Genomic DNA, 25905 nt, shown 5'->3' with positions numbered 1-25905 from the left:
TTTAAATTAAACAATCTTTTGCAGATTAATGTAAATTTGTTGGGCGACTTAGATGATTATATAAAAGCGTTAGAAACAAAGTTACAAACAATTAATGAGTAAGTCATTCTTCCACTTACATGTCTATTAGGCTGATTAATCATTTTCAGAGCTCTTCTCGACCTATCAACATATCATATTAATTACGAATCAGACATGAAGTCTATTGTGACTAGTCCTGTGTGCAGTTTCTCCTTAATACGCCATATGAAATCGGACTGGACACATTGGCAACTTTTTCTGGAGGCAGATCCAGGAGAAGGTACTTAAGGTCATTGGATAATCATATTAATAGTGTTAAACCACTATTCTGATCTAGATGCATTGGAATCTCTGCATTCCAAGAAAAAGTATTTACCCACCTATGAGGATCTCACAGAAGTCTGCAGTGGCATTTCCAGTATTATAAACGCTTATGATTTATTTCCCAAAGACATTGCAAGAGGATTGTTTTCGGGAGTCCAGCTCAAGTAAGACATAAAATTTGAAAGTGAGGCTTATTAAGACTTATCCTCGACAGGTCCTTGATGTCTCCTCGCGATTGTGTCCAAATGGCAGCTCACAGCATAGACATTCAAGACTTCAACATGACCGTGGAGTGGCTACAGGTTGCTATATCTATGCTAGGTAATCCAAGCCTCCAAGACCGATTTCACACGCTTTTCCATTTAAATGCCACTGATTTATACTTCAAACTAGCTGAAGTCTACATAAGCCAATGTGAGTTATATCCAATTTGAAGTGAAAATTTATTTGAATATGTTAAAATACCCCAATAGACTTGTGGCTTCCTGCTCTCAAAACTGTAGATGATGCTTTGAAGTTACAGCCTAGGAATGCAAAGCTGCTTGTGATGGAAGAGCATTTGAGCTCACGGATCTTACTCGATTTATCACCAAAACTCCATATTTGAATATAAGAAAAAACCAACATCAATTGCAAAAAAACAAAAGCCTTCATTGTTTTTATCAACGCAAGAAAGAACATTCATTTTTATTGCTTACTTCATTGAAGGCAGAGATTGTTTTTCTCGATCCATGGATTGTGCTTTACCACTAAGTTTCTAAAACCTTTACTGGTGATTTCGACAACTAAATACGTTACAAAAATTAATAAAAATAATATTGAATAAAGTGAAATGCTTTTCTAGAAATCTTATAAATTAATAAGCTAAGTTAACTATATACATTTTCCGATATTTTTACTGTTTTGTTGGCCTTTTGAACTCCTATCCAAGATCGTTTACCCACTTGATCGTGACTGAAGAAGTAAAACGCTTGTAATGCCGGTTTCTAAATCTAAATTAGAGTAAACTTGCCCCATTTCGATCCCACGATTACGGGACAGCCGATATGATGCGATTTCGGATCTTCGTTGCCCATATTGTCCAGATTGTACCAGAAAAGAACTGATCCGGGCTGAGGGAATACGGTTAGGTTCAAAGCTGTGAACACAATGCCACCACCTTGGGGAACATCACTCAACTGTGGGATTGTACAAATCAAATAGGCATGCTGGGGATGAATATAAACCTACATAGTAAAGAAGAGTGGCAATCCTGTCTTTGGTTCCATTGAAGCGATCCTGAGGAATATATTTATGAGGCAGTTAATTTGCAAAACCGAAAACTTACCTCATTCTTTGGTAGTGTATCGAATTGACCCCCAAAGAGCCCTCCAACGCCATTATTTATCCCCTGGAAAATTTCGGAATGTCTCAGATCCAGTCCAGTTGCATCCTCCATCACATTTGTTAGCTTTTGGGTCAGATCGTTGGTACTCGATGGTAACCAGACCCACGTGGAAATTCGGGTAGATTCTATTTGATATGTACTATTAAAGGTACTATTAAAGGTGCTGGACGGTATAAGGTAATATTTACTACCCTTTCGTATACGCTTACGTTCTTTTAAAGAGACTATGTCATGAAAGAATACTATATAGGGATCTATTGAGAGTATCTCCACTTTAAGAGGAGCAAGTCGAAAAAAGGGGGAGGATGTACTATTGTACACACAGTAGAGTTGAAGTTTTTTGTCAATTTCACAACGACCATTGCAGCAGAGGGTAAACAATAGGTTATCGGGTCTGATTGGCTTTTCTAATTGGGAGAGGTTGAGATGTGCACCTGGTTCGGTTAGAACTTTTGTATCCGCCGACTGAAACTCCTTAAATAATGCTGGATCATGGGGACTCCTCTTTTAAGGCAGCTTGATAGGCAGCAAAGCCTTCTTGAGGCTTATCTGGAATTTAAATATTTAATATATATTTATTTCCAAAGCACCAAAGAACTTAATACTCACTCTGCATTTGGCGAATTCTTGCCAGAGTCCTGTACAATTCAGAACTTATTGGGGCTCTTAACAAATCCATCTCCGGTTGAGGATCGGACCGCTCCAGAGCTCTAAAACCTTCACGAATCCAGTTTTCAGAATCCAACCACCGTGAGGTTTTCATGAGATGAACCCCCATTTCCAGACAATCGCGAGCTGTTAAAGAGGAACTAATAAAGAAATTGATTAATACATCTCCCCAAATTATTAGTATTCACACTTACTTATATTGTACTCCATTTAGCAAACCATTTGCTATGTCTTTGGCTGACATCCCGTATACTAATTGCATTCTCCTAATTCCCTCAGCTGCTTCCGCAAAGTCCCATTTCTGCGGCAAAGAATGTTTCTTGGACTCTAGATAAGCAAGTTTATCTGAAACAGAAATCATTAGGCAATAAAAAAAATTACTTTTGGACTTACAAACCCAAGCCCACAGGTTTCTTCATATAGATTTTCCATGAAATCCAGTCTGCCTTCATATGACGAATGAGTGTGAAACTATTAAAAGGGCTACCCCAGAAGTGTTTTGATTTTTCCTGGACCTGCAGATGCCTTTTCATCATTTGGTCAATACCCCTTAACATTGCCATTGAAAAATAAGTTAAGGTAACAAATCTGATAAACTTCAATTTACTTACTTGTTAATAGTATGAGCTTTTTTGGCCAGATCAGCAGCATAATATTCCAGGTTAAAGGCCAGATCTTCGATTAACTTCAGCAGATTGTCCATGCTCGACATAGATCTAGCAAATCTGTGGTGGACCATTTGGCCATGGGTAAAAACCAAGGAAAATATGATGAAGAAGACCAAGCCAAAATTAGCCATTGTAAGGACTTAAAGCTCAAAAGAAAACAGTCAAATGAACATCCTAGACCATAGTAAAGCATAGTAATCAAATTAGCTTGGCAATTAGTTCAGCAATTTATAGTAAAGCATACTCTAATTACATTTGCTTTTCTATATTTTAAATTGTCAAGATTTAACATTTTATTGAGTAAGTTTGAATATATAGAAAATAAATATAAAGTTCATCACTAGATTATAAGTGTTTCAATAGATAAAATATCTTTAGTGCTTGAATTCGAGTTGATGCAAGGTCTTCTGAACTCTTGTCCAACATCTTCAATCCACTTGCTTACAACTGTGTAGGAAGCTTCTTAGGCATGAACCAATTTCAATTGTTGTACTACTAACCCCATTTGGAACCTGCGATGACAGGACAGCCCGTATGTATCGTGCGGATTTCCTGTTCACCCCTGCTGTCAAAATTGTACCAAAAGAGGGCCGACCCGAACTTTGGAAAAACCGTCAAGTTTAGTCTTGGAAAAAAGGTGGCTCCTCCTTGAAGAACATCACTCAGCTGAAAACCAGTAAAAATTTAACAATAAAGCACATAACAATACACAAAAGACTTGCGTAAAAGATTGTGGTAGCCATTCGGTCCGGTTTTCCTTTGGAAAGTTCCTTTCTTGAAAGCTTCAAGTCCATATGCATCTCGAAGAAGCCCCCTAATCCATAGTTAATGACCTGGAAGGGTTCCGTGTAGTTCATATCCAAACCAGTCGCCTTTTGTAAGCGCTCAGATATCTTCTGGGTCGCCTCGTTAAAGTTGTTATCCCACCATACAGACTTTGAAAATCGGGAAGAAGCGACTTTCAAGCTTTTGGTCGCTACACTATATACGGCGGATGCCAAAAGGCTCTTTTTGCTAGAAGAACGTATCAGCGCGGTCTCATTTGGGGAAATCATGTCATGTAAGAGCACCACGAAAGGATCAATCGAGAGGATTTCTGTTTTGATGGGGGCTAATCGCAGGAAAGGTGCGGTTACATGGTTGTAAACACAATAAAGTTTCCTAAGTTCTCGTGGAACTTCACATCGACCACTGCAACAGAGTGGCAACTGTGCACGTACAAAGACCTCGTCCTCCGCATCTTGTTCACTTGTGATCGGTTTGGTTTCAGGAGAAGTTAGTACTTCTCTTTCCAAGTTATAATATTCTTGAAATATTTGCTTGTCGTGCTGATATGCCTCCAAGGCACCCTCATAATTTTCTAAAAATATTTATAACTTTTCTGTTTATTAACCAATGCAGTTTCTACTCACTCTGCTCCATCCGCACTTGTCCTAGTGTTCTATACAGTTCAGCCCTATTTGGTCCCCTTAGCAAGTGCATTTCCCTCTGAACACCTGGGCGATCATAGACTTTAATTCCTGCTAAAATCCACTCCTCTGCAGATGTTAAATATGATTGCTCCATCAGATCGCGGGCCAATTTCAGACAATCAACAGCTGCCAGCGAGGAGCTAACTAAACGTGGCAAAACCTTTTACCTTATTAAAATTGTACTTACTTGTATTGCACTCCATCTAGTAAACCACTGGCTATATCACCTGCCAACAGTTGGTATGTCCCCTGCATTCTTGTAATTCCATCAGCAGCATCGAAAAAGTCATGTTCCTGTGGCTTCGTGGAATTTGTTGATACAAAAAGGCCAATTGTTCTGCACAAAGAGGACCTCAAAACCAAAGAAAACCTTATTTAATGTAACTACAAACCCAGACCCATGGGCCTTTCCAGATACTCTTGCCACATCAACCAATCCGCCTGCATGTGACGGATTAAGGAATAACTGATGAACGGGCTGGAACAGAATTCCGATGATCCTGTCTGCAACTTGTGGTGCATTTCTTCCATTTTTTGAATACCCCTTAAAGGTTCACAGAGTCTTTATCTTAATCCTAGTAAAGCCCGTCTCTTTAACTCACCACCTAATGATTTTGGCTTTCTGGGAAAGGACAGCCGTGAAATTTTCCAAATTGAGAACCAGACTTTCTTCCATTTTCAGAAGTTCGTCCATATTCACCACGGATCTTGAATACCGGTTTTCCGTGTTGTTCTCTTGACCGAGACTCAGACTCAGGAAAATAATACTATAAAGTAGCCGTTTATAGATCAGCATTATGAATCAAAAAACTTGAACTAAGACTGGGAAGTTTAGCTCCCAAACATTATTATAATTATATTAGCAGGGCTATTAGTTTCACTTTAATTTACAACATTACCTACTTTTACAAGCCTCGGCAAAATCTTGCCTTAAGACTATAGTAACTAGAACTTCTTTCTCCAACTCAAAATTGAACTATAGAAAATCCACCAAGACTTAAAAATAAGTGTCCATCAATTTCAAGTTTTAGACCCTTATACCGTATAAGCGTAATAGTTTTATAATTTATGGAATATTAAATTATAATACTTTCAACAAATAATAAATCCCTGCCTTTTAACCTCGAATCGATGCAAGGCCTTTTGAATCCTGCCCCATATCAGTTATATACTTGCTGACAACTATAGAGCCAAATCTAATTTATACTTTAAAGGAATGGGAAAAGATCATTAAAAAACATGCAAGTAAGCTATTAATAATTTTCCATAACTAATATAATTACAAATTTAAGTCGGACTTAAGACTACAACAAGAAAAATTACATTATTTCTCTGACTACTATAACTTAAAGTAATAAAAAATTAGACTATAAGTTTTTCAACAGATACTAAATGTTTAGTGGTTGAACTTGAGGCGATGCAGGGCCTTCTAAACTCTTGTCCTTGATCGTCCACCCATTTGCTGACAACTATGAAGGATAGAGTAAATTAAAAAGTCTGAGTGAATCTCAATTGCAGCCCTACGAACCCCATTTTGAACCCACGATGACAGGGCAGCCGGTGTGAAGGGTGTCCATGTGATCATTACCCTTCGTGTCCAAATTGTACCAAAAGAGGGCCGACCCGGCCTTTGGGAACACCGTGATATTAAGTCCTGGGAAATAGGTACCGCCTCCTTGGGGTACATCAGTCAACTGGTGGTCGGATATTAATCAGATTATATATTATACCTTTGAAATCTTAAGTACTTACATAGAATAATGTGGTAGCCAAACGATCTTGAGTTCCGTTGAATCGAGTTTTGTCCGAAAGCAACATGTCCAAGTGCGTCTGGAACAAGCCTGCTAATCCGTAGTTGATGACCTGGTACATCTCCGTGTAGTTCATGTCGAGACCAATTGCATCTCCCAAGCGCTCAGTTAGTTTTAGGGTCGTCTCGCTAAAGTCATTATCATACCATACAGACTTTGAAGTGCGATAGGTGGCGGTATTATAATCATCTGCCGTTTGATCGACGACAACTGTGGCTGATGGCAGCATGTGCCCTTTGCTGGTAGATCGTATTAGCGTGCTCTCCTCTGGAGAAATCATGTCATACAGAATAATTACGAAGGGATCAATCGAAAGGATCTCGGTTTTGATGGGGGCCAACCGCAGGAACGGTGCGGTCACGTGGTTATAGACACAATATAGTCTTTTAAGTTTTCGGGGAACCTCACATCGACCACTGCAGCATGGCGGCAAGTTTATACTCTCGTCAGAATCGTCCAAATTCTTATCTTCATCTTCGATCGGTTCTGTTCCAGTTAATGTAAAAGTTTCTTTTTCCAATAGCTGATACTCCTGAAATATTTCTGAATCGTGGGGCGAGTATTTAAGGGCAACCTGATAGGCTTCCAAGGCACCCTCAAGATTTTCTATAATAGATGGAGGCTTACCCAATTATTAAACCAGTTGCATGAACATTTTACTCACTCTGCTCCATCCTTACTTGTCCAAGAATTCTGTACATATAAGCCTTTTTCGGTCCTCTGAGCAACTCCATTTCCGTCTGGGGATCCTTGGCTTTAATGCCGGCAAGAATCCACTGCTCTGCAATCATCCAACGCCTCTGTTTGATCAGAAACTGACCCAATGCAAGGCAATCAACTGAACCCAGCGAAGAACTAAAAATGAAGCCGGTTAAACTACTTTCTAATGTTAATAGAACCCCAAAAAGTACTTGTATTGTACTCCATCGAGTAAGCCATTGGCAATATCACTGGCTAACATCTCATATGCCCCTTGCATTCTTCTAATCCCGTCAGCAGCGTCGTAAAAGTCATGGTCCTTTGGCAAGGTGGACTTCTTTGACTCCAAATAAGACAATTCATCTGCAAGAAACGGGAAATTTTTACTTCTACATAATTCCACTAATGCAATTACGAACCTTCACCAACAGTCTTTTCCATAAACACTTGCCACATCAACCAGTCCGCTTGCATGTGTCGGATGAGGGAAAAAGTGTCGAATGGGCTGACCAAAAACTTAGTTGATGCACTATAAATTTGGTGCCTTTCTTTCATCTCATGGATACTCCTTTAAAGCTTACAATGCCCTTCAAATTCATGATTATAGAAGTTTTCACTCACCTTCTAATGGTTTTGGCCTTCTGGGAAAGACGATCCGCATACTTTTCCAGATTGATGGCCAGATCATCGTCCAATTTTAGTAGGTCGTCCATATTGACCACGGATCTTGAATAGCGCTGCGTGTGATCATCCTCCAGGATCTGTCCTAAACTCCTGCTGAGGAAGAGAATACCCACGAGAAACAACCTACAGGTCGCCATTCTAAATTTCACTAGCTAAAACTGAAACTAAGATGTTGAAGTTAAGTAATTACATTTATGCGGCTATTAGTTTCACCTGGATCTACAACTTTGCTTGGCCCTGTAGTTGCTAAAAAAATCGTCGAATAAAGTAACATATACACATTTTAAAATTATATTTAAATTAAACAGCATAAAAGGTTATATTAAAAGCTTTTCCACAGATAACAAATACTTTGTGTTTGAACCCGAATTTACGCAGGGTCTTCTGAACTCTTGTCCTTTATCCTCTATCCACTTGCTTACAACTGAAAAGAAGGAAGGACTTTAAAGAATACAAGACCTCGATTGCAGTGCCACAAACCCCATTTTGAGCCCACGATGACGGGGCAGCCGGTGTGCATGCTTCGGAGGTGCTCATCGCCTGTCATGTCGAAATTGTACCAAAAGAGGACCGTTCCGGCCCTCGGAAAAACCGTGATGTTAAGTCCTGGGAAATATGTACCGCCGCCTTGGGGTACATCAGTTAACTAGAGAACAACGGGTTCAAATAATAAAAATACTAAATAAAGCAAGACACTAACATAGAATAGCGAGGTAGCAATTCGATCAATAATTCCAACACCGAAACGGTGCTCATTCAAGTACAAGGCGTCCCAGTGGGATCCGAAGAACCCTCCTATTCCATAGTTAATGACCTGGAAGGGCTCCGAACGATTCATATCCAGGCCGGTGGCATCTCCCAAGCGCTTGGAGAGTATCTTGGTGACTTCGGTTTTATTCGTTTCAAACCACACAGACTTTGAAAGACGATTGCGGTCGACCATATATTTCTTATTTTCGGCGTTGACTGTTTCAGAAGGTTCCAAGGCCTCTTTGCTTATAGATCGTAAAAGGGTGCTTTCCTTTTTAGAGACCATGTCATGTAGGATAATGACGAAGGGATCAACCGAAAGGATCTCGGTCTTAATGGGGGCCAGTCGCAGAAATGGATTGGTTACATGGTTGTACACACAATATAGTTTTCTAAGGTGTCGGGGCACCTTACAGCGGCCACTGCAACAAGGTGGCAAATGCATTTGTTCGTACTCATCATCAAGCTCCTCAATCGGTTCGGCTACTGATAATGTATGAATTTGATCTTCCAAGTTTTGATACTGGTGATACAGCTCCACATCATGGAGTGAATATCGTAGGGCAGTCTGATAAGCCTCCAAGGCTTTTTCTGGTTTTCCTATAAATGTTGGATTTATATCCCTTAATCCTTAAGGGCATTTACTTTTTACTCACCTTCCTGGACCCGCAAGTCTCCCAGTTTCTTATAAAGCTCACTTTTGATAGGTCCTTTTAGCAACTGCATTTCTGTCTGAGGAACTTCTCGAGCATGGGCTTCAAAACCGGAAATAATCCATTGCTCTGCAGCTTTCCAGCGCATGTTGTTAATGAGATGTTGACCAATTGCCAGGCAATCAACAGCTGCCAACGAAGAGCTAACGTACAAGTCTATTAAACTTCTGTCTCTATAAGGTAAGCGACACGTACTTGTATTGCACTCCATCCAACAAACCCTTGGCCATATCACTGCTTAACAACTCGTATGTCCCTTGCATTCTTCTCATCCCTTCAGCAGCGTCTTCAAAATCAACTTCATGCGGTAAGTCGGGAATTTTGCCCTCCAAATAAGCTACTTCTTCTGAATATAGGAGGTTGTTACGACTGAATAGCGAAATTAATTAATTAAAATGACGTACCCTGGCCCACAGGCTTTTCCAGATAATGAAGCCACATCAACCAATCCGCCTGCATGTGACGGATGAGGGAAAAAGCGTTGAAAGGGCTATCCCAAATATTCGTAGATTCCGACTTATCTTTTTGATCCATTTCCTGCATCTGGTGAATACCCCTTAAAGGCTTTCAGTGTCTTGTCATTATTCCTAGAAGGCCATCTACGTTAACTCACCTCCTTATTAATTTGGCTTTTTTGGAGAGCAAAGACGCGTACTTCTCCAGATTGAGTGCCAAATCATAATCCGTTCTTAGTAGATCAACCAAATTCACCACAGATCTTGAATAACGCTTTTCAGAAATATCCCCAAAAACCTGCAGGAGGCAAAGGCTTTCAAAAATAAAGCCTAAGAGTAGAAAACTCAACATCCCCATATGAATCTTTAAACTTCTAACTTTACCAGGAAAATAAAACTTTCAGAGTTATTTTATAATTATATTAGCTTGGCTATTAGTTCTACCTTAATTTGCATTTTGCTTGCTTTTGCAAGAAGCCTTGCAAATTATAGAGCGTACGAAAAATATAATTTAATGTTGAAATGTAGTCATTAATACATGTTACAATCTAGTGAAGCTCTTAGATTTACTAAGTAATTATTGAAGTAGTTTGCCTTAACTAGGTTATCTTAAGTGTTGTATCCAATATCATTTTTATTAACATAAAGTTATATACTTCAGCTTTTTTCGCCATTTCCATATAAGACTTATCTCATTAGTTATTATCTAAGCAAAACCAGTTGCCCATCCAGTGGCTCATCGAACTCGGCACTTTCTTTGGGTGCGTGTGAGAACAGGTTTCGGTCCAACTGAAACCCCTGACTTCTTATAGCATTATGTAATGTTCTGCGGGGTCAAATGCCGAGATCAGTTGGAATCGAAGAGCTCTGGAGAGCGGATCTCATACAAAATGATGTTCCCGGTGTTTTCCGTGCTTCTGTTGGTGATAAACCAACTATTTTGCTTCGTTTCTGGAGCCGAATTCTTCTCCTCCATACATGAGATGACAAAAGTTTTTGGCTATGAACAGAAATTGCTTTTGCATATGCAAAAGTTCTTGGGCGACAATCAGGAAAAATTGGATTTCCTGAAAGCGTAAGAAAATTAGCGAAGAAAATCCGTTTCTTAATATTAACATATGCAATCTAAAAAAAAGGAGACTGCGGGAGTTCGAGAATGAACGAAATGAGGCCCGTGAATGGGGTCCAGCGTATTTTGATAGTCCTATTAACAAATATTTGCTTAATAAAAGACTGACAGTAGACTGGCAACGAGTGGAGAACCTCATGGATGCTTCAACAGGCGAAAGTAGGTAAAAACTAACCTATTTTTTAACATTTTAAAATATATTCTACTTATTCTTATTTTCCAGAATCTCTGAAACGCCTGAGGAAGCTTCGAAATCTAAAGATAATGCCCAATAAAAAGTGAACTAGAGGGAGCCATAGATGGGGTACTTCGATTGCAGTATGTATACAGACTGGAGGCCAAGGATCTTGCCAGGGGAATCTTGGATGGAGTAAACTACGGGTGATTAAAGCGCACTTCTTATCATAGGATTCTTAATTGAGAATTTTATTTTTATTTTTAGCAACCAACTGAATTCGGAGCTGTGTGTGGATATAGCTAGGTTAGCTCTGAGAGATCAGCACCCACGATTGGCTCATTCCTGGCTAATTGAAGCTAATGGTCGTTTGACAGGAGGAGAAAAAGAAAAAGAACTGAGACCACAGATATTAGCACTTCTAGTACAAGCCAAGGCGGAACTGGAGGACTTTCGGGGACTAAATGATACTTACCAGGAGCTATTAAAGATTCAACCAGCTAGTGAACAGCATGCCAAGAATTACGAAAGCTTTTTGGAGTCTCTGGGAGAAAAGGCTTTATTAAATGATTCGAAACCAATACTGGAACATGCTGTAAGGGATCTGGTCTTAAATATTATAATTTTTTATATTTTATAATTTAATCCCATAGCCTATTCCTGAGGAGGGAGAGACTGTGGGTGAGTTTCAGGGCTACAGCCTCACCTGCAGTGGTCACTGGCAACTCACTCCGAAGGAGCAACGTAATCTTCGCTGTGGTTACGTGACGGAAACTCATCCTTTTCTGTGGATAGCTCCTCTCAAAGCGGAGGAGCTTTTTCATGATCCACTACTCGTGCTCTACCACGACGTGATATACCAGAGTGAAATCGATGTCATACGGAAACTAACCAATAACAGACTAAGTCGCGCTAGGGTTACGAGTCATAATGAGTCGGTGGTTTCCAATGTTCGCACCAGCCAGTTCACTTTTATACCAGTGACAGAACATAAGGTGCTGGCCACCATCGACCAAAGAGTAGCAGATATGACCAACATGAACATGAAATACGCGGAGGACCACCAGTTTGCCAACTACGGAATCGGTGGACATTACGGACAACACATGGACTGGTTCAGCCAGACATCCGTGAGTTGCGAATCTTTCTATTTAATAACATTTTATTTTATTTTTGTAAAAATGTTTGTAATTAACAGGTTGATGCCGGCTTGGTCTCCTCTCCCGAAATGGGAAACCGCATTGCCACAGTTCTTTTTTATGTAAGTAAAATAATTTAACGACAAAAAAAAAGTTATCGGCTTAGAAGTCCTGTTTTTGGAAACTTTTCTGCAAAGCCATTTTTCGAGAATTTGGAAATATGACGAAAAATCAACCCAAAAATACAAACAAAGATTTGAACACAGATTTTTAGAGAATTAAATAACAATTATTTTGAAGTATGCCGCTTTGAAATCGGATGTCTGTAAGAAAAGTTATGGGCTCAAGAAATGTTTAGATACAACCACTATCTTCCGATTGTTTCTATAGGAGCTATAAAGAAGACCGATCAGGCCTATTTCAACAGAAACAGAAGGAAGAGGCTAAGTTAGCTTTCATTCTCGTTTTTTAATGAAACCTTAAATTTTTTTACATTATCCACAGCTCTCTGATGTGGCTCAAGGGGGAGGCACCGCCTTTCCACAGTTGAGACAACATTTAAAGCCGAAAAAATATGCAGGTATTTCCGATTCCAATGTTTCTTTTTCCTTTGTGGTAACTATTTATACAATTCCAGCTGCCTTTTGGCACAATTTGCATGCTTCTGGTGTGGGTGATGTTCGTACTCAACACGGCGCCTGTCCCATCATCGCTGGTTCCAAATGGGGTGTGTTCTAAAACATCTAATTTAGTAAATCTGACTTAACTGAAAACTTGTTATTTTGTAGTGCAAAATCGCTGGATCCGAGAGATTGATCAATCAGATCGTCGACCTTGCGAACTTTGGGATGATTCTTTGGCCACCTACGCCCAACTTTTGGAGGCTAAGTAAAAAAATCAGAATGAGGCGGTTTTATAAATAAGTTTAGAAAAATTAGCATTTAAAATAAGCCTTCAAGTCAAGCTTTCTGTGAACAGAGCTCTATTTTTAGATAAAAAGATTTACATAAAATAAACAAAAGAAGTGATACAAAATAAATTCTTTAAAAAAATTTATATAAATCCCTCTATCAAGCTGAATCTTTTAAGTCCTTTATGGTCGAAATGAATGTGTATTTTACCATACTTACTTTCACCCTTAGGATTTCCAAATAAATACACATGATTGAATACCTGAGGTTCCGCCAGGAGTGGAGACCCCGTTCAAAAAGTTGCTTTATTTGTGATCTGTTCTCTCGCTGCTTGTAACATTCGCCAGCTAAGTTAGAACCAACACTAATTAATTGTGTACTTGCTAGTACTAGCTGGAGCCCCGCTAGCCCCGCCCATTCTAAAAGGTCAGGGGTCACAAGGGGTCATGCCTTTGGCTTGCAGCTGTTCCTATCTGTTCTGATCTGATCTGGGTCTGGTCTGCTCTATCCGCAATATGTGTGTATTTGAATAAATTCATAGAGTATGTCTTAAAACAAACATTCATATGTAGTTGTATAAGTAATGCATTTAAATCCAGCAACAACATTTATGTAGTATTTAATTTCTCTGCTCTGCGCATAATAGTACAATAATAATGACAATAATTCTCTGCTATATGTATAAGTTTGAAAAGTTCACCGCTCTATCCATCAAAACATTTATATAAATTTCTCTTCTTTTTTTGATTTTCTTTTGATATTTTGTCTTTTTTTTTTTGTAAATTTTCTGCGAAAATTGTTTTTTATGTAAGTAAAATAGTTCAGTTTGGAGATTTTTTCGCAATGCTGCATTTTAAAAGGACACCGAGTGAAAGTTTTTTTGACTATGCAAATGTGTCATGTGTATAAAGGTTTAAATTCGCTTTATTATGTCTTTCAATATGTTTTTTCTCTGGCTTGTGGTGGGTGATTTGCTAGACTGTCACTAGTATAGTTATAGTGTAGTTTTAGTTACAGCTTTAGCTTAGTTTTGTTTGCTGCCAAGGGATTGTCTTGGGGGTACATTCATGGTACTTTGAAACATCGATATACAAATACACTGATTACATAAATATATAGAATATGGTGTGTATATTCTCATATGCATGACTGCGTTAAAATTTGACTAAGTTACTTTAACATAAAATTCTTGCCGCTCCGCCTGGGTATTTCATCGGGGGAGTTTATTGAAATTACAGTTTCTTTCTCTTAAATGTACGTTAGTTAATTACCATTTTTCTAGACATATTTTTTTTTGTACACCTAAAAACATCTATATAAGAGTATCTGTCCTCTGTAGTTCGCAACGTTTAACTTTCACATCAATAATAAAATTGTTTCCCTCTCAGAATATTTTGATATAATTGCATAACTTTTGAGAGTATCCTTTTCGATAGGTACTCTATATTTCTTCTGCGCCATCTTCGGTTCGACTTGGTATATGGTTGTGTAAATGTTTTGTTTTTAAATTGAAACTTTTATCTCTGGTCGCCCAACTTTCCCCTTAGATCTCGTAGTTGCGGAACTTGTTGGCCACATCGGTGTTTTCGCCGCCCCATTCGGCCTTGCGACTACCGTAATAAAGGGCCGCCCCGCCCTCCGAGGCCCGCCGGTGGGCGGGATTGGGCGAGGCTGCGGTCAGGCCACCGCTGCTGCATCCTGCTCCGGATCCGGGTCCTTGGGCAGCTGCTCCTCCAGCCTCCGGCAGCATGCGATCCTTGGTCTTGGGAGTGACCCAGTGCATGGACTTTGATTGGTTGGCAAAGAGGGGGTACAAAGGCATTTAATGAGATAAAATTCCCGCGGTTGTGGTCGAGGACCAAGGCATTTTGATTTCTCGGAGGGACTTACTGCCAACCGGATGCATTGGTCCTCCGTTTCGCATGCAAAAACAAACACGGATACACATAGAGTTCTGGATGAAGAGGCACATTCAAAAGAGGTTTACATTCGATGGAGTTGGGCACTCAGGAGCGGGCTTATGGAGAGACACAGAGAAATAGGAAGAACAAGGGGCTTGAGTTGGATATACTAACTACTCTTGGAATAAACACAGGAAAATTGTAAATTTGTTAAATTCTTGGCTGATAATTTAGAAAGGTAATAAATGAATAAAATAATTATTTCAAGATCTGGAGATTAAGCAACATAATTAATTTCCAATCTAAGGAAATTCGAACTATATTTGTTGGAATCTTAAGTTGTGACGTCTTTAAGTATGCAGCACCTTATATTGGTATTATAAAAATATTAATATTAATAAACATTTGTTTATTATATCTAACTTTAAGGTATAGATTTTTTGAATATACTTCGCTCGGGGAAAAAGAAAGGGGACAAGTTATAATTACAAAACAAAAGTTAAGTAATCCAACTTTAATGGAATTTCTATTGTTTAATTGCCCTCCTTCATTTTATTGATTCCCAGGGAGTATATTCGAGTTTAGGAGCCTTTTCGCAGCAAAGTTTCAACAAGGTGTCCGAGCTGAAAATTAGAAATGCAAATGCGGATTTGGGGCGCTCATAATCCCCGCCCCCTTTGAAGGCCGGACAATGTCAGCCGCTGATGGATGGGCGACAATTTCCGCTTGGGCCGTCAGCGGAAATTAACATGGAGCTAGAGGGCTTGGGGGACATGGTGTGCCTGGTAATGAATAATCGCGTTAATTGTGCTACAACAAAAATGACCTCCGGTTCGGCTTACAAATTTGATTAGGAGCGTGACAAACAAACCAATGAAAGGAACTTAAAACAGGGACAAGTGTGGCCGCAATGCAGCGTTTAAAAGGATAAAAGTAAAGGATCAGAGCTCCCTTTGTGCCAGAGTAAGTGAGTGGGCTAGAAAGAGGGTGTAAGAGGGTCGGGGCGACTACTTCTCTGGTTATCTGAGTTCCTGGCCCATAACGCATACCTCTTTATCCACTTTCTCGGCAATCGTGTATCTTCTCACCTGACCGACATGCTCCTTCATGCCTAGCCACTGCTTGTAGCTCATCGAGATGCCGCTGTTGCGCCACTTGTCGTATACGGCCCTCTTTTCAGGGTCACACAATGTCTCCTTGGCCTCCTGCGAAAATACATTTCAAACTTTAGAACAATATTTTAAAAGAAAGTTTAAAATTAAATCCACTTTGGCAAAATTTCAATTGCGCCGCACCCAAATCAATGTGAAGTTGATAGTAATCTATATTTATTTTTAGATTTAAGAAATTCAAAGTTGCACCAATTAAATGACTACTTTTCTTATTTGCTGTACAACTTCCTAAAGTTTAGTTGAAATATTATAAGTTTAAATTATTAGGACATTTAATATCTTCTTAATAATAACTACTAAGCTATAATTATTTATAAGTTTATTATTTTTAGATACACTACGTACTTTAACTAACTAAAGCAGGCCGCAAAAATAAATATTTCAGTAGAAAAACAAAGTTTGCCAACAAAGGTCTCAATATCTTGCAAATAGCTTTTCCACTGACCCTGTCTTTGGTATTTCGTTTAAATTTTTCTTTTCAGAATTTCGTTCCTTTACCATGAATAATCAGAGGCACATTTTCAGTGAAAGTTCTCATTTTACAACACAAAATGTGTAAGGCAAAGCAAACGTTAATCTATTTTGCTCGGTACCGAACATAAAAGGGGCACCCACAGCACAAGTCCCCCTCCTCACCACTTCTAAAAGCTGATCAGACCCATGAAAGTCAGGATTCGAATTTGCTCAAGTGCAAAATCAACAGCTGCACAGGTTTCGGATGCCAACCCATCCCCAAGTTCCTTATTTTTCTGCCTTGGTCTCGCCTGCATGTTAATCAATTTCATATGCCCCACTATAGCACACTTATTGGCATACAGACACACACACACACACACTCGTGGCACAAGGGGAATACCCGCACACTCATACACACTCATCTGCAGAGAGGCCCTCACATATTTGCACGCTCAAGTGATTTTGATAGCCTCGCCTCCCAGCTTGATATATATCTTGACTACTTTTACGGCCAGACCCAAAACATACACCCATAACCACATCGGTAGACACCGACACACTTGACGGGTGTTTTATATACATAAAGGGATGCACAGAGAAAATGATTAAGAATATATAGTCTTCTGGGCTCACCTCATAATAAAAACCTTTTTAAAGGACCCCTTTTAAAGAGCCTGCAAACCTCTGCAGTTTACAAATATAAATTATTTGAGGAGACAATAACCATAAATGGTTAAAAAAACAAAAAATGTATTAAAAAAGAATAATTAAGAAGGTTGTAAAAGACTTACAAGTATTAAGATATCTGTGTATAGCTAAGTATTAAATCCCTTAACAAGAACAATCTTAAAATACATTAATTAATAAACTACCTCTACATTTCCAATTGCTTATCTATATAAAATAATAATAATAATTTTTGATTTTTTAAACCTTTTAAATATTTTTCCTTCTTCCTATTTATATTTCTATCTATTTATATTTATATATTTTCGTCTAAGTGTAGATACCCAGATAGACAGACACCCACTCATACACATGCACAATTGGCGTTCTGAGATTTCATCGCTGGCCTGCTGTTTTATTGCTCGGGCTGCTTTTCGGGCCCTGTTTACATGATAATCAATTATTTCTCTACCCACTGATTATGTGGGTCAGCAAACAAGGCTCAAACCTGCCGAAGAACATAAGCGCAGAATAACCTGGAGTTCTGGCGGCTTGTTTGTCTTCAATTAGGGCAAACGTTTAGTTGCTTTTTGTGGAAATAATTCAGGACCCTTGGCGAATGGTAATTAACGGCTCAGAAGCGGCTCATCTGCACCTGACAAGAATCAAATCGTAATTGTATATTCCGATCCTGTGCTTTTGTCGCTACCAGTTTGTTTAGCCTTTCGTTATTATAGGATCCACTGACGGCCCGAGGGATTTTACTGGACAGCTTGACAACTGAAAATTGTGTTGTGAGTTGTTAGTCCAATAACATAATAATGAAGTCCTGGCTCATTTGCATACTCCTCGGGGAAATGCTGTGGAATTTCCCTAGCAATCCGCATCCCTACTTTGGCCTTTGAAAATCTCAACATTTCATTTTAAACGCTTCACGAGCTCACACACAGGTTTTGTTTTATGGCCAGCCATAAAGGTAAGTCCTCCTGCATTTCCCAACATATTTACGAGCCACGCACACATGCACGTCCAATTTTACGAGCCGTAAATTGTGCGGCACATTTCTTCTCCGCCGGACAGCGGCACGAGCTTCCAAACAGCCATAAGTATGATTACGACTCGGGAGGGAAATTGCCTCAGTCCAGGACCAAGGACCAAGGACCCTCATGCATATTCAAGGACGGGGGTGCACGTTTCCCCTTAATTTGGCCTTTTGTTATTTCAGTGTGTTAAAACTTCATGTATGGGGGAAAATGGGAAAACGGGAAAATATAAAAGAACAACAACCTGTAGAGAGCAACAATAAACAGAATCGCTGGGCTAACCAACTAGTAAATTTCCTGAAAGGCAATGAAATGCATTTCTTGGAAAAGCTAATTTCTTGATGCCAATTTGCTAAGCCTATTACTTATTCCATTTAAATGTTTCAAACGTATTCCTTAGAGTCTGTATTTGCTGCTTTTCCTTGCTCTCGCTTTAATTGGGGTAAAATCCTTAGTTGTACTCAAACTTGTAAAATGTACATTAATTCGTCCCTTTTATATCAAATAGAACAAATTATAATTTCATTTCTGTTTCTGGTTCTTACAAATAAAATGACGAAAACAAAATGTAATGCTAAGCTTAAAAAATGTTTAAACAAATTACTTAAATTATTTTCGCTTCAACACAGATTAATCCTATCACTTCCGCAAAAATGAATAATAGTTTGCTTACGTTACCCGCCAGACTCATATTTTATTTTTATATTCCCCACTCCACAAAGTAAATCATCCCCCGCGAAACAAGCATTTTCACCTTAGCCATCCAGCACTTTTGGCCCACATCAATTTGATTTTGTTTTTAGCCACACATTAATGAGTTGCCAGGTTCCGACACGCCTTTTTCAAACCCCCCATTTATGCTTTGACATGGAAAATCAATAAGTGTTTTCAAAAAATATATATTTCGTATGGGTAATTTATTTTATCTCATCGTCACCGCCTTTTTTTCTTTTGTCGCTTGGAAAATTCAATTTGAGGTCGCTGTGTTATTATGTGTGTGTCTGAACCATTGAACAGTGGGTGTGTGTAAGTGGGTTAAGTGCATGAGTGTGCGTGTGTAAAGGGCAGCCATTGTTTAATGCAGCTTAAAACTTTTCCCAACTGACAGACAAGATTTTGAATAGATGCGTGCGGTTGAGTGGGCCGCCAGCTAATTACAGAAACTATAGAGGGAAATACGGCTGTCAAGGAAAGTGCTTTCCACAGATTCAAGCAACTTATCAAGATTCGAAGCAGAAAGTTTTGAACTAAAGTTGATCCAATTGTGTGGCTCTAAAAGTCGGCCAACTGAACTTTTCAATCCGCTCGTCATTTATATTCATAGTTGCTCTTCTTTATCTAAACTTTGTAAATTCTTTTTATTATTAAAGCAAAGATGTCCTACAAATAAAATAAAATAAATAAAATTTAACGAGCATCTCTAAATGGCGGGAATTATCAAGAATTTGTACTTGAAGTAGCAATTTCTTACAAAATAATAAGACTTAATGTTCCAATATATCAACACAACTGCATTTTAAGCGTTTTTAAGAAACTAAAATATTCTCTGAGCAATAATATGATAAGATTAGATTCTTTTTTACAGCAAGTCTTTGGGAGAAGGATGTTCTTCTTAATTTATTTGATTTATAATCTTATGCTGTTCTCCGTTTTCAGTTCCCATTAAAAAATGTTGCAAGCATATAATCCATTTGTGGCTCTCACATATCAACGGAAAGAACAAGAGATAAATTTCGCCTAAGGTATCCGAACACGTTCGAAGTTCTTCGCCTCCTGCCAGGATGTTTTAGCAGAATAAGTATCAGGTTTATACAACTTTTAATTTTAAGGCCGCTCCGGCAACTTTCATCTCGAACATATTGCCCCACAGGCTGTCAAATTTACAGCTCACCAGCCCACTCCCCAAAAACAGGCGCACCCCTGGAAACTTCATTAAATATGTAAAATGCCGATACGCTCGCCTTTTTGTTTATTTCAGACGGTTGTTCCCTTGGATCTTTTGCGTGTTTTCTTTTGCCTACCTTTAGCTGTTGGAACTTGGCCTCCGCCTCCTTGTCGCCGGAATTCTTGTCGGGATGGTATTGGAGGGCCAGCACTTTGTACTCGGCCTGTATCTGCTCGGGCTGAAAAGGAAAGAAGCGAAGAGGAAAATGCACAAATTAGTTGGCCAAGTTAAGTGAATTGCGATGATGAATTCTCTTTGCCTCAAATTAACTAAGTATTTTGTGGTATAAATTTTTAAAATGCAAACACATTTTGGTACATAATGGCAGGACACACAACGACGCAAGTGATATGTGAACGTCTCCTGCGGCTTGCAGATTTCCAAGGAGACCGCAGCTCAGGTAAAGCTGTCACTACCAGACCAATCCTCCGCAAACTGGAGGGTTCAAATCCCTAACCACCCAGTCTTACCACCGAATAACAAAATAACAATAAGCAAACATTAAAACTTGACGAGCAAAAACGTTCGTGCGCAGTTGAGCACCACTTAAAGTAATAGAAAAGCTGTCGCTTTTTGCCATCATTGCGGCGGCATGGGGAAAATCTACCCGGGAAAAGTAAAAGCTTGCGGGGAAATGTAAAAACTTTGAGGGTTTAAAACGCTGTTGCCAAATTAATTCACTCGTCAGTGTCCTTGACGCTGGCAAAAGGCTTTTGACACTTGCCAAACAATTGATATTAATTAAGCCCAAGTGTCTTTCGGCCAAAAGCAACAAGTTGACAGCTACCAGTCATGATCTGATACGGACTTTCCTCGGGACCAGAAATAAAAGTAATGATGGCGATGATGCTGACAGAGTACACTAAGCGAAAAGCGAGAATTTTTGATACAGCTTTTCAGCTTGTACATATATAGTCGTACTCCCCTTTTCAAATTGGTAAATAATAATTGTTGAAGACATCACTAATCTTTTGGTGAAATTAGAACCTTTTTGTTTATCTATTCGGTAACTTGTTATTCTTAAATTGCCGAGGCATTAGAAATAAAAAACATTATTTTCTTACATTTTTAAAAGGCACTGCTTTTGAAATAATTAAAAAATATATTTATATTTTGTTTTTACTGGTGCTGTAAGCTCTAACCTAAGCCAAAAATCAACCAATTTTCCCAGTGCTCGCCACACAAAGCTACTTGTTTATTGTCTTGTAAATGGAAATGGCTTTTCGCGCACCATCAGTCGGCAGACACACAAAGGACCAAAGCAGCCGCACAGTGAGATGAGAATGACCAGCATGGGTCCCTTTTTATTCCATTCGTTTTCGAGTCTATTGTTCGCGGGGGGAAACGTCAAAAAGCAGCTGCCATAGAGCAAACATATTTAGGTCACCATGGTATTCGGAAAATATATGTCTCTCTATGATGTTGACAGAATTGATGGTTTTTATTCCTCGTGGATATTTCTGGGGCGCAGCCAACTCTTCCAGCAGAAGAAAGTGGATTACTTGCATTCATTGCGCTGAGCTTCATTTGCTGTGCCAACCGCACTGCAACGGTGCGTATAATTAATTTTAGAGTAATTAATATTGCTCATACGTCAGCGTGTACGTGGCCAAAGCAGCCATAGCCTTGGGGCACCCACACTGCGGCTTCTATAATTAGACAAATGGAATCTGTTCTACAGGCTTTTGTTGATTTTCGTGATCCTGTTTCTTCGTGTGCCTTCATTAAAATGTGATTCCCAAGGGCCTTGCTTCGCACCCACTTGCATTACACAATTGAATGAACTCAATTAGTGCCTAGAAAGCCAATAAATTTGCACTACAGTCGCATCACCATCATCAACCGAACCAATTTTAATTTCCACTTGATTAATTCCCCATCAGATTGCACCCGGCCAATTAAAACGGCCAGAATCGTTTGGAGATCTCTGTAAATTAGTCCCGAAAACATTTGAAGTTTGTGCTGCTCTGGTTAGTGGATTGTTTGGCTTGCGTATGCAAATTCCCACAACCTAATCTGCATGAGAATGGAATGGCTGCATTCTGAAGTGGGGATGCCAAGTCGAGATAATTGCCGGGGCAATAGAGATAGTCGGCAACGTGGGGCAAACAATGACGGCGGGTTAGGGGGTCAGTAGCCAAAGCTACGTGATAAAGACCCGGCCATAATGCTTAGCCCCCCACCCCACCGATTGCCTGCAAATATTTGATTTGTTTACATGCCCAGCAAAATCGATTCAGGTCTTAGGTCCTCTGCCCTGGAGCTACTGCATAATTCAATAGGTTCCCCACTCAGCCTGATGCAATCGACAGCTCGCAAAATGTGTGCGGCTCTGAACATTTTCCGGGCCAATAAATTTGATTACAACTCGCTTTCCCACCATCACCACCTGCCTTTTGGAAGCAACTGAACCCGAAAATGTGACAACTCAAGATGAATGTCAGGAGCTCAAGAGTCGAGACTGCTGATGGGTAAATGCCATTAAGCCGCCCGAGATTGCCTGCCAATCCGAGCTCGTTAATTCCGTCCAGACAGGAGTATACTAACTTCAACAATCGGTGGGCTTAGATGGGCTCTCTCGGTTATGTGGGTAAGCCTCTGAACCTCTGACTCAGAACTGCTCGAACTGCAACTGCAGTTGCGGCGGATCAACGCCAATTCTGCCAATCTACGATGGCTGACTGAGTAATTGAAACTAATTCTCAAAGCAAACCTCTCGCCTTCGAGGTATACTGTGAGAAAAAATGTAGATCACCGAGTTGGAGAGAGTTCAAATTAGTTTCTCGTTGGAATTGTTGTTTTCAATAAAGAAAGGTTAATTCGTAGATATTAAAATCTCAGAAGAACTTTTCTTGACACCTAATTTATACAAGAATTGTTGTCCAATTTGACAGATGTTTTTCTTTTTATTTAAACAGGTACAGGTTTTTGTATAAATATCTTGATTATCTAGGCTTTTACTACAGCTGATTCAAAGATATTTTAGTTATTTAATACTTTTTCTCCCAGTGCCAATTCGCCACATGAATGGTATCTGATTTCATAGATGATTTCATGCGAAGGTTAGTATTGTATGCACGAAAATGTAATAAAAACATTGACTTTAAGTCTTATAAAAGCTATCAATTTGAGCCACCACATCTCAAAACTGGTCAAACCTAAAATCCCCAATTCGATTAGTCGCACTTTTGCAAGCCGCAATTCAATTATCGCTAATTAAATTGGTTGTAAAGTTTACTGAGCCAAGTGAGTTTGGCAGCCGAGATTTGTTAAAGTTGAGGGTAACATTTGGAGGCAACGAATATAAGGTTAAGTGTTCAAATACAAAGTAATTGATAGGATATTAGAACGTAAACTTACCGATGAGTTCTCATCGCAGTGGAGCAGACCGTAGAAGTCCTCGTTGGGACTGCGCTTGTAATTGATTATGGCATCAACGGCGCTCATTGCGTCAGTTTTCGTGGGATCGGTCGGGAATATAAATGTATTTTTCTATATTGAGAGGAATCGGCACAAGTTCAAGGTTGGCGATTAATAAAAAGACCATTATAGCATTTTATATAAGCCGAAATAAATTAATGGCTCAAATAGATTGTGAAGTCTGAAAACTGGCCACATTCATATTCGTTTATTGAAACAACTTTCAGTTTTAAACTAATGTTTCAAACTGTACATTAACTTTATTTAATTGTTTTTCAGTGACTATCAATTGACAGCATTATTAATTATTATTATTATTTACACTACTACTTTTGCTCGGTCTAACCGGAAGATCGCAAGAAAATGGTAACTTAAATTATTACAAACTATATCAAAATCAAGGCAAACGAAGGAGATCGCGTGACCTTCGATTTGGAACAATTAGCAGCTAAAAATAAGTTAATCACAAATGCACAAAAACGAAATCGCCTAGTAATCAGCTGAAAGATCTGGTTTTGTTTTGGTTTTTGGTTTGGGTTTTTTGTTTGTTTTGCTGCGGTTGGTAGAAGCACTTTCACTTGTTGTTTTTCTAGAGCTTTAACTTTGTGTTATTGGTGGGAAAAACTTTGTTTATTTATTGCAGCTGGCTTAAAATCATATAAACTAAATATAAACTCGGCTTGCACTAGAACACTCTCTGAGACTTTCTCAGTTTCTCTAACTCCCACTCTCTGGGAACCCACTCAGTGGAATATATATATTTTCTGGGTTATATACTTTGGGTTAAGCGGTGCTCACGATGTTTCTGGCAGCGCGTCGAAAGTCGAACTGAACGTATCGCAACCTCGCGCACTGGAAGAGCTTAAAGATTGGGGAAAGTTCTCTCTCGAAAAGCCCCACAGCCTCCCAATCCCAACAAAATGAGCTTTTTGAGCGGCGGTTTTAAAACTTCGTTTTCTTGGAACCGAGTTTAATAACTGTTTGACGCGGAATTTAAGACCCAGCATTGCTGACTCATCTTAGATCTTGGGTGTCGGGAAATCCCCTAAAGTGTAAAAGAACTATGATTTAATAAACAAATGGTTAATTGCAGCCAACTTTATATAAAATACGTAAACGAATTGCAAGTTAAAAATGAATATTTCTGATTTAAAAATAAAACAAGTTACACATATTTAAAGGTATATGAATTGATTGCGAATTGTATGTTAATAATTCTTATATATTCAGTTAACATTTTCTGACAATTATTAATTGCACTTAAAGCTCTTAAATAATTTTGGTTCTTGTCTTAGCAAGTGCATCCAAGCTAGAAGCCTTTTTAAAAGCTTTATAAACAAAGCTTCTGCCATAAAATACTTGCCATAAATAAAACCCACGCCCACTTGTTGCTCTCAAAACGTGTTCATCTTTCCCTTCTCAAAACAAAGTTAGCCGAATTTGTTAAAGGGAAATTAATACTCCACCCGAAAAAGAAAACTCATCAATCTGCGGCCAGCTGCTTGGCAAAAACTTTTCCCCAAATGAAGTCAAATCGAACTGCGGGCGAAACCGAACTGAAAATAACCGATCCAGAGGAGCATTGGTTTTCAAATTAAAAGAGCCAGCCGAGTGTGAAGGGAAAGTTTGCAGCAAACGGAAACGAAATTGAAAACTGTTGCATACTTTGGGGCGGAGTGGTTCCTTGAAAACGAGGCCTAGGCCAAGAACCACCCACTAAACCACCCACTTGGACAAGCCAGAAAAGCCGCACTGGGCGAAAAATGATTTCCGTTCATAAATCATCATAATGGCGGAGCAGGACCCGGCATATGTATGTCTGGTCAGAAAAACAGGACCAGAACCAAATGAAGATGAAACCATTTGACCAACTGAAGGAGGTGGGTTTTCCAGGGGGCGGAGGCGAAGTGGGAGGGCCTGCGGAAAAGTGCGCCCGTGCGTTTGTTCGCCACGCACACAAGGAAAAGAGGAAAAAAGGAACCAGTAGATCTATGGACACGCATATATCGACTGCCAGATATCCAATACTTTGGGATTCTTCTTTTCCCAATTTAACGATGTAAAAGAAAATTTGTTAGAAAAAGTCTGAAAGTCTTTAAGTAAAGGAGATATAGTCCTTACTTTGTAAGCTTTGTGTTATGGATTTTACATGTATCATTATTATAAGGAATTGAACTGTCTCATTGTCATAAGATCATAACATGAATATAAATATAGGTAGTGTAAATATTTACGACAACTATATGGATAAAGATTAATACAATTTATTTTATATAAATAGTCAAGTTATAACTA

The 25905-nt window shown here is 39.1% G+C and overlaps 8 protein-coding genes across 10 annotated transcripts; 2 read left to right on the top strand and 6 right to left on the bottom strand.

Moving 5' to 3' along the window:
* Positions 1–33: 33 nt before the first annotated feature.
* Positions 34–1052, top strand: LOC108045785 (prolyl 4-hydroxylase subunit alpha-3-like). Its single transcript, XM_017125206.2, has 5 exons — positions 34–98; positions 194–301; positions 359–509; positions 560–759; positions 819–1052. The coding sequence occupies exons 1-5, from the start codon at positions 95–97 to the stop codon at positions 950–952; spliced, it is 597 nt and encodes a 198-aa protein (XP_016980695.2). The 5' UTR covers positions 34–94; the 3' UTR covers positions 953–1052.
* A 53-nt stretch (positions 1053–1105) lies between these two features.
* On the bottom strand, positions 1106–2228 carry LOC108045775 (prolyl 4-hydroxylase subunit alpha-1-like). Its single transcript, XM_044458495.1, has 5 exons — positions 2167–2228; positions 1673–1857; positions 1576–1623; positions 1358–1523; positions 1106–1299 (listed from the first exon to the last, which is right to left on the bottom strand). The coding sequence occupies exons 2-5, from the start codon at positions 1781–1783 to the stop codon at positions 1268–1270; spliced, it is 357 nt and encodes a 118-aa protein (XP_044314430.1). The 5' UTR covers positions 1784–1857; positions 2167–2228; the 3' UTR covers positions 1106–1267.
* A 102-nt stretch (positions 2229–2330) lies between these two features.
* Positions 2331–3200, bottom strand: LOC108045784 (prolyl 4-hydroxylase subunit alpha-1-like). The gene is made up of 4 exons (XM_044458554.1): positions 3013–3200; positions 2799–2950; positions 2596–2746; positions 2331–2541 (listed from the first exon to the last, which is right to left on the bottom strand). The coding sequence occupies exons 1-4, from the start codon at positions 3198–3200 to the stop codon at positions 2331–2333; spliced, it is 702 nt and encodes a 233-aa protein (XP_044314489.1).
* Positions 3201–3323: 123 nt separating this feature from the next.
* LOC108045776 (prolyl 4-hydroxylase subunit alpha-1-like) lies at positions 3324–5337 on the bottom strand. The gene is given in 6 exon segments (XM_044458553.1): positions 3324–3516; positions 3570–3735; positions 3792–4429; positions 4482–4681; positions 4729–5085; positions 5144–5337. Coding segments are annotated over 6 exon segments (1662 nt in total). The 3' UTR covers positions 3324–3409.
* Positions 5338–5787: 450 nt separating this feature from the next.
* On the bottom strand, positions 5788–7872 carry LOC108045781 (prolyl 4-hydroxylase subunit alpha-1-like). The gene is made up of 7 exons (XM_017125199.2): positions 7673–7872; positions 7471–7619; positions 7264–7414; positions 7017–7207; positions 6294–6958; positions 6070–6235; positions 5788–6010 (listed from the first exon to the last, which is right to left on the bottom strand). Exons 1-7 carry the CDS (start codon positions 7870–7872, stop codon positions 5904–5906), a joined length of 1629 nt encoding a protein of 542 aa, XP_016980688.2. The 3' UTR covers positions 5788–5903.
* A 171-nt stretch (positions 7873–8043) lies between these two features.
* Positions 8044–10016, bottom strand: LOC108045782 (prolyl 4-hydroxylase subunit alpha-1-like). Of its 2 annotated transcripts, none has more exons than XM_017125200.2 (7): positions 9812–10016; positions 9603–9754; positions 9394–9544; positions 9142–9341; positions 8436–9085; positions 8216–8381; positions 8044–8159 (listed from the first exon to the last, which is right to left on the bottom strand). In XM_017125200.2, the coding sequence occupies exons 1-7, from the start codon at positions 10009–10011 to the stop codon at positions 8053–8055; spliced, it is 1626 nt and encodes a 541-aa protein (XP_016980689.2). In that variant the 5' UTR covers positions 10012–10016; the 3' UTR covers positions 8044–8052. The 2 variants fall into 2 exon arrangements, with proteins under 2 accessions (XP_016980689.2, XP_016980690.2); XM_017125201.2 differs by having other exon boundaries at positions 9394–9541.
* A 312-nt stretch (positions 10017–10328) lies between these two features.
* LOC108045778 (prolyl 4-hydroxylase subunit alpha-2) lies at positions 10329–13109 on the top strand. The gene is given in 10 exon segments (XM_017125196.2): positions 10329–10728; positions 10790–10941; positions 11006–11061; positions 11063–11163; positions 11225–11552; positions 11611–12087; positions 12156–12218; positions 12601–12676; positions 12734–12823; positions 12885–13109. Coding segments are annotated over 10 exon segments (1701 nt in total). The 5' UTR covers positions 10329–10474; the 3' UTR covers positions 12989–13109.
* Positions 13110–13266: 157 nt separating this feature from the next.
* Positions 13267–24448, bottom strand: LOC108045779 (J domain-containing protein). 2 transcript variants are annotated; one of them, XM_017125197.2, is made up of 5 exons: positions 24388–24448; positions 23551–23682; positions 20267–20368; positions 15958–16113; positions 13267–14793 (listed from the first exon to the last, which is right to left on the bottom strand). In XM_017125197.2, the coding sequence occupies exons 2-5, from the start codon at positions 23635–23637 to the stop codon at positions 14551–14553; spliced, it is 588 nt and encodes a 195-aa protein (XP_016980686.1). In that variant the 5' UTR covers positions 23638–23682; positions 24388–24448; the 3' UTR covers positions 13267–14550. The 2 variants fall into 2 exon arrangements, with proteins under 2 accessions (XP_016980686.1, XP_016980687.1); XM_017125198.2 differs by lacking the exon at positions 24388–24448 and having other exon boundaries at positions 15997–16113.
* Positions 24449–25905: the final 1457 nt, after the last annotated feature.

This window comes from Drosophila rhopaloa, unplaced genomic scaffold, assembly GCF_018152115.1.
Source record: "Drosophila rhopaloa isolate 14029-0021.01 unplaced genomic scaffold, ASM1815211v1 contig_167, whole genome shotgun sequence".
In the NCBI taxonomy this organism is placed as follows: domain Eukaryota; kingdom Metazoa; phylum Arthropoda; class Insecta; order Diptera; family Drosophilidae; genus Drosophila; species Drosophila rhopaloa.
The sequence above is the reverse complement of the archived record's forward strand: the minus strand, read 5'-3'. Positions and strand labels throughout refer to the sequence as shown.